Here is a 16,420-nt window from a genome sequence, read left to right as displayed (position 1 = left end):
TTATAATTACTTACAGAGTTACAAATCCTGTGCTGCAGCAAGCTCACATTTCTACATTTCATCAGTCACAGCAATGGCAACTTGTAACATACCCTAGGGGTTTCAGATTAATTTAGCAGTGATTACAGGCACTGAATTTTTGGTTACAAGTTTTTGGGTTGCTTTGCTTTTTTTTTTTTCACCTGAGCATGTGTACTTGGGGAAAAATGAGTGTGATTTCTCAGTGATACTTTCTGATATCTGTTAACAATGATTTAAGATGATTCTCGGAAGGAAGACAGCTCCATTCCTATTTCTTGTCTTTCTGCTTGGAATACTGGCAAGGCAAAACAGCTATATTAGGTGGTTTCAGTTATTTTTGCCTTCTGAGAGCTGAAGCAAAACCACTGTCTCAAATTCATATTGAGCCTAAGGTCAGTTAAAGTTTGTCATGAAAATTCCAGTAAGAGACCCCTTTTGTTCTTTTTTTGACTTCACAGAAAAGAAGAGCAGCAAGAAGGCAGAGAATGCACAGGCTACAAAGTTAAACAAGACTTTTGCACCCATCTTCCTTCAGGGCCTGACTGACCTCAAAGTAATGGATGGAAGTCAAGTGATAATGACTGTGGAGGTATCAGGTGTGTAGCTATAGAAGAGTATTACATAAAAAACTAAATCCTGCTGCAAAGCATGTGGTTTTTCCCATATTTTTAGCAGGTGTCTTTGCATTTGGAAATAATATTTCTAGGAATCAGTTTTTAAAAGCTAGGTTGGTCTAATGTGATCATCAGCGTGGCTGAACATTGTCCATATTTAACATGTTCAGACCTGTAGAAATGTTTCTTGACTGGAATGATATAGTGATATAAGTTTAATATGGGTCCTCTTGTTGAAGTGGACTTGTAATAGCTTTTGTTGTGAACCAAAAAAGATTGAGTTCCTGTCAGCTGGGGTAAGATTAGTGCTACAGAAAGAGCAGTCCTGTTATGAACTTTGGTATCAGAAACTCTTAATAACCATCTTTGTGGTGTCTAAAACTCATTTTCCCTCTCATTTTGTATGCATGCTTCCCTAAATCATTTGTATTTTAATCATAATAATACAGACCATTTCACATTACACAGCACTGACAGAGTTTATAATAGAAATTCCTGAATGTTTTGGAGATGAAATTGCAGAATCAGGTGTCAAAACCCCCCAAACTTGTTCCTTTTATTAATTGACATATGGTGGGGTTGTGTGTGTGTCTCAGATTTTTGTTGCTTGCTTATTTTTAGCTAACCCATCTCCTGAAATTATCTGGCTGCATAATGGGAAAGAAATCCAGGAGACAGAAGATTTCCACTTTGAGAAGAAAGGCAATGAGTACAGTCTGTACATCCAGGAGGTGTTTCCTGAAGACACAGGCAAATACACCTGTGAAGCCTGGAATGAAGTAGGAGAAAGTCAAACACAAGCTACGTTGACAGTTCAAGGTAGAAAACTCCTCTTCACTTTATAATATGGTGAAAGAAAATTATTATTCTATTGTGTTGGAGGAATTTCTGTTTAAAATACATGCGTGTTTATAAGGCTTGTTGTGAAGGACGCTCAAGTTCTCAGTCTCTGCATCTGAATTAAAAAGGATGTTGAGCAGAAGCAGCTTGAAAAAAAAATCTTTTCACTCTGGAACATTATGTTACTATTTCAAAAATGCATTCCTGAGTCCTATTTCTAGGGACAGTGCAAAACTTCTGCTAAATGCAGCTTTAGATTACAACTATCAGGCTTACTTAACTATGGATTAAAGTGAACCTTTTGATATGTTTTTGTTTCTAATTGAAGTCCTTAGTCTTTGAAAAAGCTTTTTAGGAGCTAGGTATCCTGGCTTTAATGCTAGCAGTGTAGTGGTAGCGGGTGAGGAAGACATGATTTCTGCAATCTGAGAACTTGCTGCAAAAAATTTGGCTTTAAATGTCCTCACATGATGTTAACCCCACAGCAAACACTCAAGTACCTACAAACTTTCTGTGCCTGGACACACACTACCTTTGTGACAGGGACTTCTTCTGGTACTACTGAATATTGACATTTCCTCATAGCCACTACTGAGAATTAGTGGAAATCACTGTGAGACTTTTATTATTTTAATGTGGAATATCTTATCTGCAGTGTTTGAGAGAGCTGTTTAGTCTGCTGTCACTGTCTGCTCTGAATTCAGACCTTCCTCTCTCCCCCAGTCCCCCCTGAGATCTGGCCTCGGGGTCAGTCTTCTATATTAAATGCAATTTTATGCAATTGTTAATGATGATTTATTGCATGAGCTCTCAACTGCACAGCAGTCATAGTACTGTTACTTGGCCTTAAAGCTATTCCTACCCCTATTCTCTAAGGACAAATCTCCAAGATTCCTTTTAGGGCAGCTTTAAAGTCCCTTTGTTTTGCTCTTAATATAAGCTTGGATCAAGCCAGTAAAGTGCCAAGTAAATGATTAATTTTAGTACAAACACAAGTTACTTCCAAAATTAAAGTCTGACTTATTTTCAGATTAAAAACTTATACCATGCATGTTCAAAATAACTTTCCTTGCCTGTGATTGCCTTCCCTGAAATTAGTTAGCTTAGTGGTGGCATTCAAGCTTGGCATTTTCTTCTGACTTGTAAACTGTGTTTGTAAACTACAGAACCTCAGGATGGTATTCAGCCCTGGTTCATTAGCAAACCAAGATCAGTGACAGCAACTCCTGGGCAAAATGTCCTGATATCCTGTGCCATTGCTGGAGATCCTTTCCCCACTGTTCACTGGTTTAAAGATGGGAAGGAAATAATGCCGGGATCAGCGTGTGAAATCCTGCAAAATGAAGATATCTTCACACTGGTCTTGAGGAACGTGCAGTCACGTCATGCAGGGCAGTATGAAATTCAGCTCAGGTACGTTGTCCGTGAAAAAGAACCAATTGGTTATATCAAAGACCAATTAGTTATATTTACCTTCAAGTTAAAATTCCCACTCAAAGAAGACAGGAGTCCCATCCTATTCAAGTGGAACATTAGGGTACTAAAGGAACAGAATATTTCTGACGGATAAAAAAAGAACTAATAAAAATCCAAGAGAAGAGAGGAAACACAAGAAGAGTCAGAAAAAACGACAAAGTAGTATGGCTTCTTTTTGTGATCCTATAAAACAAAGCTTTGTGGCAGCAATATGGGAAGCAATTTCTAGCAAGGAAAACCACAATCAATGTCCTGAGTTTTGGAGCTATTGTTTATCATGTTTGGCATCTCTCTAAGTATTTGTAAGGATGCCTCTTTCCATGGGAACAAGCTGTCTAGGGAGGGCAGTTACACAAGATCCATACCTTTAAGGGGAAAAGTGTTTCCTGGCCATGTTTGAAATGTCTGAATCTTGTAAGCAAGTTCTCTCCTTTTGCTGACATATCTTTGAAATAAGGCACCTTGATGCTTTGAACATCTTGGCATTCCTACAATATCTGGAAGACTTGTTTTGAATTTAATTGTATTTTATTCTGGTAGAATAATTGGACTTTAAATGAAGAGTTAGATTTGCTAGATCCTTACCTTTTAGAAAGTGCCACAGCGCTTTACACCTGCAATGGAGATCATTCTGTGCTATTTACTGTGCATAGATGTAGTTCCTTTACTTGGATAGTGCTTGGGCCTTTCTTTATTAAAATTACTTCATCATCATGGGCATTTGAGTCCATTACACTGGAAGAAAATTATTTGGTTTTCTCCACACACTCACTTTTTAGGCCAGGTGTACAAGTCTGAATTATCCTTTGCCTACTTGCAAATAAATTACCCATATCTTCTTAATGCAAGAAAGGAGGGGATTTCTTAATAAATTCAACCTATTTAGCTTGTAAACAATGAGTTTAATTTTTTATAGACATAGTTTTTTTCCAACCAATGTGGCCCAAATGAAGGATATGTCACTATGTAAATGTCTCCTAGCTTGAAGGTATGATTTCATGGACTATGACAGGCAGACACAAAGAAGCTTCAGTATATTTTAGTGTTTAAAGTCAAATGAGGCACTTATTTTTCTTCAGAAAAGGATGTTTTAGAAAATTACAGATGTTGAATATCAAGATTTTCTATAATGTTTTTCTATACCTAATTTCAAGTCTTATTAACATTTATGTAGGTAGAGCCACATGTGCTATGACCTTCCTGCAAATCAGCTCTTCAGTAGATTTAGGCCCTTTGTAGTCTGCAATAAGCTGTGAACTGGCTCATTTCAGAGCTGGCTTTTTTGCAATTGGCCCAGGTCATCTGGGACATTCATAATGCTCATTTGAGCAGCTCATGTCTACAGAAATCCTTGCATTTATTGTCCTTTGGGGATCAGGGGTGTTTCTACCACTCAGTATCTCTGGCAGGATTAGAAATGCCGGTTCAATTTCATTCAGGTCACCAACCTCAACAGGAGAGAGCAGAAACTGTGAGAATTGCTCCTTGCTGCTGGTACATTTCCACACCTCAGTGTGTTTGCCCTGGGCATCTTCTCTTATGATATGCTGGTTCCACTTGGAATGAAAAGACAATGAGATATTTCAGCAAAACTTCAAGGGTGGAAGAATGAAAGAGGACAAAGGAGAGCCAAGAGAGTTTTGTTGGGACTGATGTAGGACTGTCTTGATCAGGTGTAGTTGGTGATCACTCAGATCAAATTCATCACTGGAGCTCTTTTTTCAAAGTAGAAGTCTCATATTATCATAACTCTGGAATGTACACTTAGAAAGGAAACTATTCCAGACAATGAGTAGATGAGAGGAATTTTTAGGGGGAAGGACAAAAAGTAAAGTTGTAGCTCTAAAACAAGAAAGCAGATTACATGCTAGTTGTAGCTATTCCCTATTCCTTTCACTGCAGAAATAGCTGGGGACCTCACAAAGATCAGTGCATACATTCTGGCTTTTTCTAATCCATAATGAGTAATGCTGTGCTGCAATTACAGCAAAGGGAATGCTGATACCTCATTCTACCCTGCTGTCATTTGTAAAATTCCAGTGAATGTTCAGAGAACAGAAAGTCATATGTTTTTAGGCACTGGATGTGTACTGTGAGTAACAGAGAGGTAACAGCCTCGGGCATATCCAAGGAGCCAAAAATCAACTGTGTAACTTTGAGTTAGCAATAGAGTTGCAGTAATCTTCAGCACTAAATAGTCTTGATGAAACAGCTGTTGAACTGGCTGCATTTGTCTTGAATACTTGATTAAGAAGTGTTTATATATTCAGAAACTGTTTTAACAGTACCTGAGAGGAAGAGAGCTGTGTTTTGTGTCTTTCTCTCAAAAACTCCTACAAAGTCCATTAACAAATATGGAATAACTGACAAAACATAAATCAATTCACTAAAGAGTTTACCGAGTTGACAGTAGGCTATTTTTAAACATAATCATTTTCATTTCAAATAAAATATGCAGCTCCTTTTCACATATTAATTTTAGAAGCAGGTTGCATAGCTGCTCTTAGGGAGTCACTCCTTCTCCAACTCTCTTAATTTAGTCCAGGCACAGTTTCCTATTAGTGTTAATTATTTTACCATTTTGTTCTCCATTATTCTTAAACTCTAAATTCTGTCCTGATACCTCTACAATTCTTCTGTTGTGTTGGCTGCTCACAAATTAAATCTTTGGTCTTAATCTGTTTGACTCTTGCTGGTTCTTTCTCCGTCAGTTAGAGTGAGCTGATAAGGATGTGGAGCCCAGTGTGATCCTGGTGTTATCCATCCATGATTGTTCATTGGCTTTCTGTCTTACCGTCCCTCAGCATTATTTAGAAAACATCTTTGCTTTGTCTTATACTATTTAGCAGACTTATAAGACTGGATTTTTAGCCCCTTCTGGTCCTTTTTTTTAAACCTACATAGGCCTGATTCCTCTATATTTGCATTTTTTATTTTAATTGTCTTAATAATGTTCCATTGAGCCTGTTATGTCTCAGGCTCTGAGGAATAGTGCTGCATAAATATTAAAAGAACAGATTCACCCACTTCTGCAGGTCATCTATTGAAATTTGGACATTTTACAGCCTTCAAAATGCTTTAAATGGAAAATAAAAATCCTTTTCCCTACTCATAAAAACAAAGATACCTATTTCCCCTCCTATCTTTTGCATCCTTCCAGTGATGCAGACACTGGTATCCTGTTATCCCAATATGACTTTTCCATATTCTTTCAGTGCGTACATTATAAATGTGAGAACTGGACAGAGACTGGGATTTTTGAGCAAAACATTTATCTTTATAGCAACACAATCAATATGAGACACCTCAGAAATCATGCTGCAGTTCCTTAAACAAATCATCTGCTTTTTTATCCTTTGTCTTCTCAGACATGAAGTGTTTTTCTTCTCCCACACTCCATCTTCCATACAAGCTTGGTTAGTGTTGATTAGTATTGATTTAGATATTTTGATAAATAATGTAAAAGCACTCCTAAGATTACATTTCATTAAGCTAAACAGTAAATATAGCTCTGTCTTTCTGTAAAATTCAGTTTGCAAACCTTGTTTTCTCCTATTAATACATTGTCTATTTTTAGAGAAGAAAGCCATTACTCCTTCTTGTTCCATCCTCCCACTTAGTGCTGTAAAATGCAAATTAAAATATTGTTCTTTCAGGTACAAAAAGCTTTTGGCAAAACATTCAAGTGAGGTAAATGAGTGCGTCCTCTTTGAAGCCAGTAGAGCCGTTCTGCTTTATACCAGCTAGAGTTGTGATCCAGTAGATCATCTGCTTTCTTTGGGGCTAAAGCTTCATGAAGTCTGGGCTATCTCTCCATTTTACTCACAGAGAAGCTTCAAAACCTCTTTCTGAGGATTTGCAGGTACCTGTACTCAAGCACCAGCTATAAGTCGGGATCAACTTCTTCGCCCCTTTCAGTTCATTCTAGAAAAAATGTCATTTACACTGCAATATTTATTTCACACTTGGTAGGCTGGTAGGAAATTTCAGTATGTCCCCTCAGTATAATTACAACTGCTTTTTTTCCTGTTCCTCCAGGGAGTGCTTCCTAGGGACATGCAGACAATAAGTCTCATCTAAGGTTCAGTGAAAATATTTGAGTAGGTTCTGCCAAGAAACTAGTATTTCAAGATATTTTGAACATAAAAGCCATTCCAGAGAAAACTGATCCCACAATAGGACACAGAGCTATTTTTAAAATTGCCTTGGGCTTTGCAGCTGGGGTTTTATTTGTTTTTGGTGGGCTTTTTTATTAATATTCCTTGACATTTTAAAGATAAGACCTGTGCATGAGCATTCTACAGAATAGTCCTGCAAAAGTCAACACTTCCAGGCACTTCTTCACAGCAAAGCTACTAAGCACAGGTTTTATCCATGTCTATCATTGCTCCACAATAACAGAGCCACTAAGATCTGTCTGGGTTTTGTTGACAAAATGCCAACACAGAGAATCTCAAGCTGCACAAGTAATGTTTTTATTACCAAGATTCAAAACAGGAGAGATGTGAAAGACTTGAAGATGTGCCCATGTACTGCGAGGCTCTCTTTTTTCTAACTGCCCCTATGCATCTTTGCCTTGCCTGGATTCTGAAATTGTATAAATGTCAAAAACATTTACCAAGGTTCTGGGATTATTCTTGATTGAAATTGGTATTAAATCACCCAATCCTTCTTCATTTTTCTTGGCTTGTTTCTCTTTTTCCATCCTGTGATCTCCAAGCTGGGTCAGTGTTTTTAACTTCACCTTTTTAGACTCTGTCACTGAATTCAGAAGACAAGAATTTGTTCTCCCTGCTCCTAAAATCATCCGTTTGATTTCACTGGGAGCAGGCCTTACCCTGGGAAGGCTACACTTTTAAACAGACACAGACTCAAGTTTTGTATCCAGTAGTCTGCTTTTCAGCCATTCATGAATCAGAAATCATAATTAAGATCAAAAAACTACCTTGTGAATAATTTTTCCATCTAGGTACTTGTATGTCCCACAGTTGCCATAATTTGTAAGTGCTTCCCAAGGTTTTAAAAATAGAAAGAACAAAATGCTCTCCTACTTTCTTACCCCCTCCTTTATTTTCCAAACCCTGTGAAAAACAGCTTACTTTAGAAGGATTTACTTTGCCTGCCTTATTTGCTTCTTCGCATATGCAAAGAATTTGCAGAGGGAAAGATGCCTTGCAGAAATGGGTCCTGCAGAAATGCTGCCATTCTTCACAGTGTCAGGACCACATGCAGTATCCCTGAATTCCTCTCCTGGGACACTGCTGTCTCTGTTACTTCAGCCTCTCCCACTGGTGACACAATTCTTGTGGACAAATATTTTTACCAAACAGTCATGGCAGAAGCTGAGCAGGGCTGCCTCAACATTTAATGTACTCTGCAAATTGTCTGTACTTCAGCATGCATGGCTTGTCCTTTGTCAGCTCTGGATTGGTTTTAAGTCCTGAACAGGAGGGCTCTTCAGGTAAACCAGCAGCCTGTTAAAGCCCTGAAGAACTGGTGAATGAGCAGCTCCAGAGCTTAAAAACTTTGGAGAAGCAGAGAAAAAAACCTCAGGAGTTCCAATAGCAGCAAAAGGGGCCAGTTTGAAATGCATTATATGAAAACAAGAGGTTTTCAGCAATGTTGCTACCCTGCCATAATTTTATCCCAATCAGTATGTTGAGAGGAGGTGACTTGCTATTCTTATTATTTATCTTTCCATTTGTCTTAGCTTCTTTCTATTTCTCTTGCTTCCAAATGGAGGCCACACATATGAGTGAGTAAGAATGGCAGGTCTCCAGTGCAGGGCTGAGTTCAACACTCTGTACCTTGACTTGGATCCTCTCCTGCCCTTTGGACAGTTTCTGTTTGGTACTCAGATATTATCTAGTTTTTTGTATTGAAGGAAATGAGGATTGTGGCTTTCAGTGCTGTCCTCATGGATTGCTTTCAATAGCAGTTTGTAGTGTACATATTCTGACTTAATGGATGTCAAAGTGTTAAAACATTCCTCTGGTTTCTTGTTGTTAGTGGTCTTAAGATATGTTTCTATCAGCAGGCCTTTACAATCAAGATACTTTGATCAAACCTACCAATTTCTTTGTAGTTTTCATGGTAGGCTGATCCACTGTTTCTCTTTCTAAAGCAATAGAAATCAAGGGAAATATATCTGAGAAGGTGATGGCACTAATTGCTCTTATAAAGACAAAGTTTTGTGCTGAATATGTGATTCTGTTATCTGTGTTATCTTGATTTCACTGCAAGTTAAAAATGGTTGAAATTATAGGGGGTTTTTCACACAAACAGTACCATATCTAGGAAAGTATTTCCATGCTCTATTTAAAAACCAGGCCAGACAATATATTTATGGCAAGCTAGCAGTCCTGAGTCCATGTTTTAAACGTCAGGGCTAAGTGGAATTGAAGGTGCTCTTATCTAGCAAGTTCAAAGCAGAACACAGCTGGGAAAACCTGCCTCTCTTGCCCTCCTCCCCTCCAACACGTGTTTTGCTCATGTCCAGGAAATGTTTTCAGTAGCAAAAATTGGTTTTGCTCCAAAAAGATAAATAATCCAGGACTTTCTAGTCCATTTACAAGCTTATACCTAAACTGGGAAGGACAGAAGTGTTTTCACTAATAAAAGGTATTTCTAGTCCTTAATCAGTTCAAGTCTGGTTTTTTAATAGCAGTCAGGGGAGTGGTGGCAATAGTTACACAACTGCTGCCCTGGGGGAGTTAAATTTTGCTTTTGGCATCTCCTGTGTTAAGCAGAGAAGAGCTGTTTGGGGCTGGAAGAATGATATATATCTGGGGGAGGGAGGGAGCTGCAGGGGAGCGGGGAGCACTTTAAATGAATTCTTTAATGGGAGCCCTTTCCAGAAGGCATCCGTGGTATTCCTCTGCAAAAGGAAGAATAAGTACTCAGCACCATATATGGTGACACTTTTATGTTTTTTAATATAAACATGTGCAGGCTGGAGCAATCCGTGTGGATGGGTTTTGCTGATTGGTTGGGCCAGAGGGGAGGGAAGGAAATGGGACCCTGTTTTTAATATCTTAACATTAGAAAACTTAAGAGCTTGGGTTTGAATAAATAAACAGTAGGCAGAGTTGGAAGGATTTTCAGCTTTGTAAAATAGCCCTTTCCTCTGTCTTGATTTTCCAGCTTTTGTATTTGTTTTCCTTTAGCTTGTTTGTTTGCAGCTGCTTCATTCTGTAAATTGCTTTGATTTTTGTTCAGGGAGTATGTTGTTCCCAGATAGCAACTGATCAGTAAAAGCTATTTCAGATAGCTTGGCTCCAAATATAAGGGGACCAAATTCACTCAGTCAATCCCCTCAATGCTGGGCATAGAAAAGGGGAATGGCACACTGGGTTTGAGCTGCTTTAGTGCAACACACAATCACTTAGCTCAGGCAAGTTACAGAGGAAGAAACCCCTGTTTTTCTGATTTCACTTAAATATTTCAGGAACCAAGTTGGAGAATGCAGCTGCCAGGTGTCCCTGATGCTGCGGGAGAGTTCAGCTTCCACAGCAGAAATGCTCGGAGAGTGAGTATTTTTCCCAGGGACTTGCATGGGTGGGTTCTATTTTTTGCTCCGTTAATTCCCTGCCCTTACAGACCCAGGCTGGCTGCTGTTCAACCTAATCCCCAAATGTGACCCAACAAATTGTTTTCATCATACAAGCTAAGCACATTGTACCAAGCCAGAGTAGAGATCTTTTTTGTTTGTGCCCTTATATGGCTCCTGAAGTCATCATTGATGCAATAAACTAATGGAGTGTGCTCCTCTAATCAACCTCCCCTTCTATAAACACATTTTATTCCTGCTCTGAGATTGTTCCCTGACATTTTTAAACCAGCCCCTTTCCTGGCTCTCTCTTTCTTTTCTTTTTCGGATCATAGTGGGAGGGAATCAGCCAGCTCTGGAGAGCAAAGAGATGGTGGAGATCATGGTAAACTAACATTTGGTAGAACAAGTGGCTTCAAAAAGAACAGCAGTGTAACCAGAGTAGCTGAGGAAGAGCAGGAGGACGTCCGAGGCGTGCTGAAGAGGCGAGTGGAAACTCGGGAGCACACAGAGGAGAGCCTGAGGCAGCAGGAAGCTGAACAACTCGATTTCCGTGATATTTTAGGCAAGAAAGTCAGCACCAAAAGTTTTTCTGAGGAGGAACTGAAAGAAATCCCAGCCGAGCAAATGGACTTCCGAGCAAACCTGCAGCGGCAGGTCAAGCCCAAGACCTTGTCAGAGGAGGAGAGGAAAGTCCATGCTCCCCAGCAGGTGGACTTCCGCTCTGTGCTGGCCAAGAAGGGCACCCCAAAAACCCCATTGCCAGAGAAGGCACCACCTCCTAAACCTGCAGTTACAGATTTCAGGTCTGTGCTGGGCTCCAAGAAGAAGCCACCTGCGGAGAATGGCAGCGCCAGCACCCCTGCACCGAACGCTCGTGCCAACTCTGAAGCCCAGAATGCGACCCCCAATTCTCAAGCCCCTGTTGCCAAACCAGCAGTGAAGAAAGAGGAGAAGAATGACAGAACCCCAAACTGTGAACGTGGGTGTGCCGTGGTGGATGGCGGAATAATTGGGAAAAAAGCTGAAAACAAAGCACCAGCAAGCAAACCACCAGCAAGCAAAGGAACAGCACCCTCCTTTACAGAGAAGCTTCAGGATGCTCAAGTAGCTGATGGTGAAAAATTGGTCTTACAATGTCGGATTTCCTCTGATCCCCCTGCAGCTGTCACCTGGACTCTAGACAGCAAAGCCATCAAATCATCGAAGTCTATTGTCATCTCCCAAGAAGGTAAATGAATTGCATTACAAGCCAGCTGGATGGCACACTGTTATATCTGGCTCTTGATTATTAATATTTAGTTCATTAAAGGTAATGCAATATTTATTTAAGTCCTGTGCCACTAACTGTTTCCAGATGCAGCTTTCTTGTTATTTCAGTGGAGTACACAAGGAACAGTATTGTTTGACAGTTCTTGCAGATTCCCCTTTAACAGCCTGCAGATGTAAATTTTATAAAGTTGAACTTCTTGCATTTTTAAATACTGTTTACATTGCTAACACTGCTTAAGGAGCTGGTACATGATGCTTATTTAAACTAAGCTTTAAGGATTTAGAACATTGAAAGCATAATAATATTATTGCTGGTTTCCAAATTTTAATTGAATTCTTCTGTATGTTTAATATTTCATGCTTTTTATTGCAATAAGAAACACAGAAGCAAAGAGGGATTGTGTCATTGAAAGAAATTGCTACAGCTACAAGTTAAGGTCAGAGTTGAGAACATATTTCCAGTGTATTTAAAGCCCCACCACATATGCTTCTGTTGCCATTACAAGCACTGAAATATTTGAACTACACTGGCTTGGTGACTTGAACTAACTTCAAAACTGTATAGAATTTGGTAGAAATCCTTAGAGGGAATACTTATTGTTTTCAAACTGAATGATTCCCTTATATTTCACATTTTGGATGATCAAACCCACTAGACTGTTTTTTGCATGAAATTTAATGTATCTAGACAAAATATATTTTCCTTGGGGCAAAAATAGGAAGGAAGGACAATTGATAGCACAAAAAAACCCCCTTCTTTACTTCATATGTGTTCCATAAAACACTGAGGAAATTATCTGGAGAATTATATCCTCTGGCACATTGTAGCAAAAAAGTTTGTGTTCACAGTGAGAATTATAGCTTGAAACAGGGGTCTGCACTCTTACTTTCCAATCTTCCTTCATATAATCCAGGTTATTTTTAGTGTTACCAAATGATAACCAAATTATTATGCAGAACAGTTCAGCACAACCAGTGAATCCCTGTGCAGTGTTCCAAGCAGAGTAACACAGGTGTTCTCCTGACGTGGATGCAGTCAGAAATTGCATTGTCCTCAGAGAGGCTTGGGGTACTTGAGTAGAGCATTAAGGAGATACCAAAGTAAGCAGATGGAGTAAGGCAAATGGTAGCAGGTGCATTGTGTCTGGCCTGTGTCTGAAGTAGCATAATGTGTTTTTTGGTTTTTTTTTTTTGTGAGTATGTGTTGGTTTTCAGCTAAGGGGACTGCATAGAATAAGGATCAGTATCATGTACCTGAGCAAACATTGACTGGTGGAAATGCCATTCTTACAAAAAGGACTGACAGAATCAGTCAGCTTAGCCAGCCTTATGCTGGAAGCAAGATTTCAAGGTTTTTCCTGGAGTTGCTCAGAGTGGAAAATAAATTATATCCCAAAGTTCCATGGTTCCTGTCAAAGTACATCAGATAGACAGCACCTCTGTACCGAAGCTTCTGAGCTATGGTGGAGCCTCCTAAAGTCCCAAAGCTTTAGTGTTACAGTGCTGCAGAAAGCTGTTTACTTCACTAAAATAATCAGAGTAATTGACTATTATAATCCCCCAACTCTTATTCACTTTATAAAATGGTATTGTGGAGCTGCAAATCGAGGGTAGCTGTTTGCAGTGAAGTGATGCTGATGTCCACAAATGCTCAGTCACCTGTCAGAGCAGGGCAGGAGGCTTCTCCCATCCAGCTTGTCTGGGCTGGGTGACACTCCTGGTCACAGCACTCCAGAGTGTCAGGCTTTAGCAGTGCTTTCCAGGATCAAAGCTCAGCCCTGCAGAAGGAATCCACTGTTCCAGGAGTGCTTCCTGCAGGGGGTGAAGACACTGTCCTTGTGTTCCACTTGTACCTGCACTGTTGCACTTGAGCCATGCTTAGGAGTCAGTGTTATCAGTATCTCAAAGTTAGGCTTTCTTCTGCACATATTTGCAGAGGCTCTTGGAAAGAAATATTACACAGGGCTCTGAGTTTTGTCCTTTAATGGAAAGACAAGGAATGAGGATTAGAACTATTTTTTTAAAACCTTATTACATACTCTCTGGTACACTGGGTGCATTGCATGATGGTCAGTTTTGGTTTTTTTCCTGACAGTACCTGCTAGCTTTGGCTCTTAGAGCAGAATGTGTTGCTGCTCTCTCATTGTAAGACTCTTTCATGCCAACTGTTAAGTAATTAAGTAGGTATGCACGATACTTTAAGTTCCAGATTTCATAGAGATTCAGTTTTCTCTATTTCCCTAATTAGGAACACATACTTACTTGAGGGAACCAAGAGAGGAGAAGGAATAACTGGAATAACAGACTGAAACTGAGAAATAGCAAATTCAGTCAGCATCAGGAAATACTGTTCAATAGGGAAACTGAATGGATTAGTCTCATAGATAGTGTTTGGAGCAGCTTTAAACACAGAGAGCAACAAGAACACTGGATGCAGCACACAGCAGGCCACAGGAAAAGTCCCAGATTCCATCCTTTGCCCCAAACACTGAAAATGCAACAGCATCACACCCACAGGTGTACCTCAGCAGCAGTGCCTCTGTTAAAGCTTGGAGCAGCATTTAGTGGGCCCTGGAGGTAATGCCCTGGAGTCATCCTTACCTGGAAGAGGGTTGAGTCTGTGGGGAACAAGAGAAATTCAGAACAAAGAGACATAGCTCAATTTAGATCTTGCAAAGCCATTTTTTTTATTTTTTTGCTATGACCTTGCCCCTCCTTGTGTTCAGCAACAAAATTCTCTATAGAGGAAGAGGATAGTCTAGATCTGTTCTTAGCCATTTCACCAACTGCTTTGTGGTATTGTGATGTTTGGTGATGACCATGGGGGTTTTTTCCAGATTCACCAGAGGTATTTCACAATGACTTACATGTTCTTAATGAGCTGCGTACTGGAAAATTCCTTATCTAGAGTAAAGCATGTCCATCTGCTTCTTAGCCACACTACTAGCCCATCTTAGTATGGAATATTGTCCCACAAACTGGTCAGTGTAAGTAATGCATGAACTCCCAGAATGCTATGTAATTGTGCTTTGGAAATTGAATTATTTCTCTCTGTCATTCCCAGAAGAGAGAAAAAAAAAAAAAAAAGGCAAAAAGAGACAGAAGTTTGCTCATCTCCTGGTGCTAAATATGTTGTGAAGGTAAATACATAAAATTCAATTTCAGGAACATGTGATTAAACAGTGGCATATTTGGCCAGGAAGGTCAAACTTAGAAATATACTTGTTTGTAACAGGTTCACAGGATAGGCAAACTATGTAAGAACTATGTGTAGTTACTGAAAATAACTTTCCTTGGCATATTTGTCCTAGCTGATACTGAGGCCCTTTGCCAGTTAGAAACAATGCTGTTCACAGGTCTCCCCTGTGCTTGCAGAGCCTGACTGACACTGAATTGCCCACCCAATGCAGTTTAGCCACTGGAGTGCAGGAGAAGGGAGAGTGCCATCCCTGCTTCTGCACCATTGGAGAAGCCTGGGTACAAACACCAGCATCAGAATAGTCTGTGTCTGGTAAGGCCTTTGCCAAAAGAAGAGCTAAACCCTGCTCAAAAATGCTTAGGCATATTTATGCAGCAATTGGGTGATTTCTGGTAATCTAGGGCTTGTAGTGTATTCCCTAATTCCAGGGTTAAGTTTAGTTAGAAGTCAGAATCTGGGCAGCATTATCCTGAATATCACAATCCCAACAATAGCTGATAGCATGTCATGTTCCCTCCATTTTACATTTCAGCTATTTTCCCTTTGAAATCATGAACATCAGTACACTTTTTCTTCCATTCCTTTTTACATTTCCCCAAATAGTACTCTGTTGGTTGATTGGCAGGATTTTTGGCTTAATGTATCATTTTTATGATGAAGTGAGCTCTTGCACTATTTTTCTGATGTAGAACAATTTATTTAATGGTTTGATTTTATATTTTTCTTCTTTTAAACCTGTCAAAGTGCAATTATCTACATTCCTGAGAAAGATGTTAATGTGCTTTTTTCCCATTAAAGATCAAAATAAGTGGTTGCTAACAATAAAAAGAGGGTGCTCATAAATTGGAGCATTATACATGCATACAGTATGGGGTAGATGATGCATGGTTAAGAGCCTCTTTAATGAGAGGCTTCTTTGCTTGAAGTCATGGGGGGCTTTTTGTTTGGAAAAAAGTTTTTAAGAAGGCTCTAGCAGACATTGCAGTGAACTTAGACATATAAGGACAGAGCAGAACAATTTTCCTCACAGACTGAACCCTTTAGAACAGGACCCATTTTGTTTTACATTTGTATAGCACTGGCCCAGCAGTGCCCTGTGCTACTCTCCTGCTGTCCTCTTGGACAGAAAATCCACTGAGAAAGTTCTTGCATGGCTCAAAAATTTGTTCTGTAAGATGGCAGTGAAAGGGTTGTGCACAGCATCCTTAGTAAACTGGCCAGCTGAGATGTATGAGTGAATACAAGTCTAAACTCACACATTTGCCATTTTTTAAGTCAGCTTGCTCTGCTTTGTTTGGATAGATTTAGTACTCTGTGACTATATAGATGGAAGAGGAACTTTCTAATATAGACTCAGGTAGCAGTGATGCTGTAGCTTAGAAAATGCCCTGAGTTTGTGTTGCTTTGTCTAAACCAGCATTTTTTTCTTCCCAAGTGTCTTGGCAGTGT

At 39.6% G+C, this 16,420-nt stretch overlaps 1 protein-coding gene across 1 annotated transcript in view; it reads left to right on the top strand.

Moving 5' to 3' along the window:
• The window catches only part of MYLK (myosin light chain kinase), a 140,589-nt gene that overhangs the window by 56,553 nt on the left and 67,616 nt on the right, over positions 1 to 16,420 (top strand). Inside the window, exons 11-15 of the mRNA XM_058027524.1 lie at positions 480 to 617; positions 1,257 to 1,454; positions 2,642 to 2,888; positions 10,399 to 10,479; positions 10,836 to 11,731. Of these exons, the coding sequence (XP_057883507.1) occupies positions 480 to 617; positions 1,257 to 1,454; positions 2,642 to 2,888; positions 10,399 to 10,479; positions 10,836 to 11,731 (1,560 nt within the window). The remainder of the gene's footprint in view (positions 1 to 479; positions 618 to 1,256; positions 1,455 to 2,641; positions 2,889 to 10,398; positions 10,480 to 10,835; positions 11,732 to 16,420) is intronic.

The sequence above is a fragment of the Melospiza georgiana genome, chromosome 7 (genome assembly GCF_028018845.1).
Source record: "Melospiza georgiana isolate bMelGeo1 chromosome 7, bMelGeo1.pri, whole genome shotgun sequence".
In the NCBI taxonomy this organism is placed as follows: domain Eukaryota; kingdom Metazoa; phylum Chordata; class Aves; order Passeriformes; family Passerellidae; genus Melospiza; species Melospiza georgiana.
The sequence above is the reverse complement of the archived record's forward strand: the minus strand, read 5'-3'. Positions and strand labels throughout refer to the sequence as shown.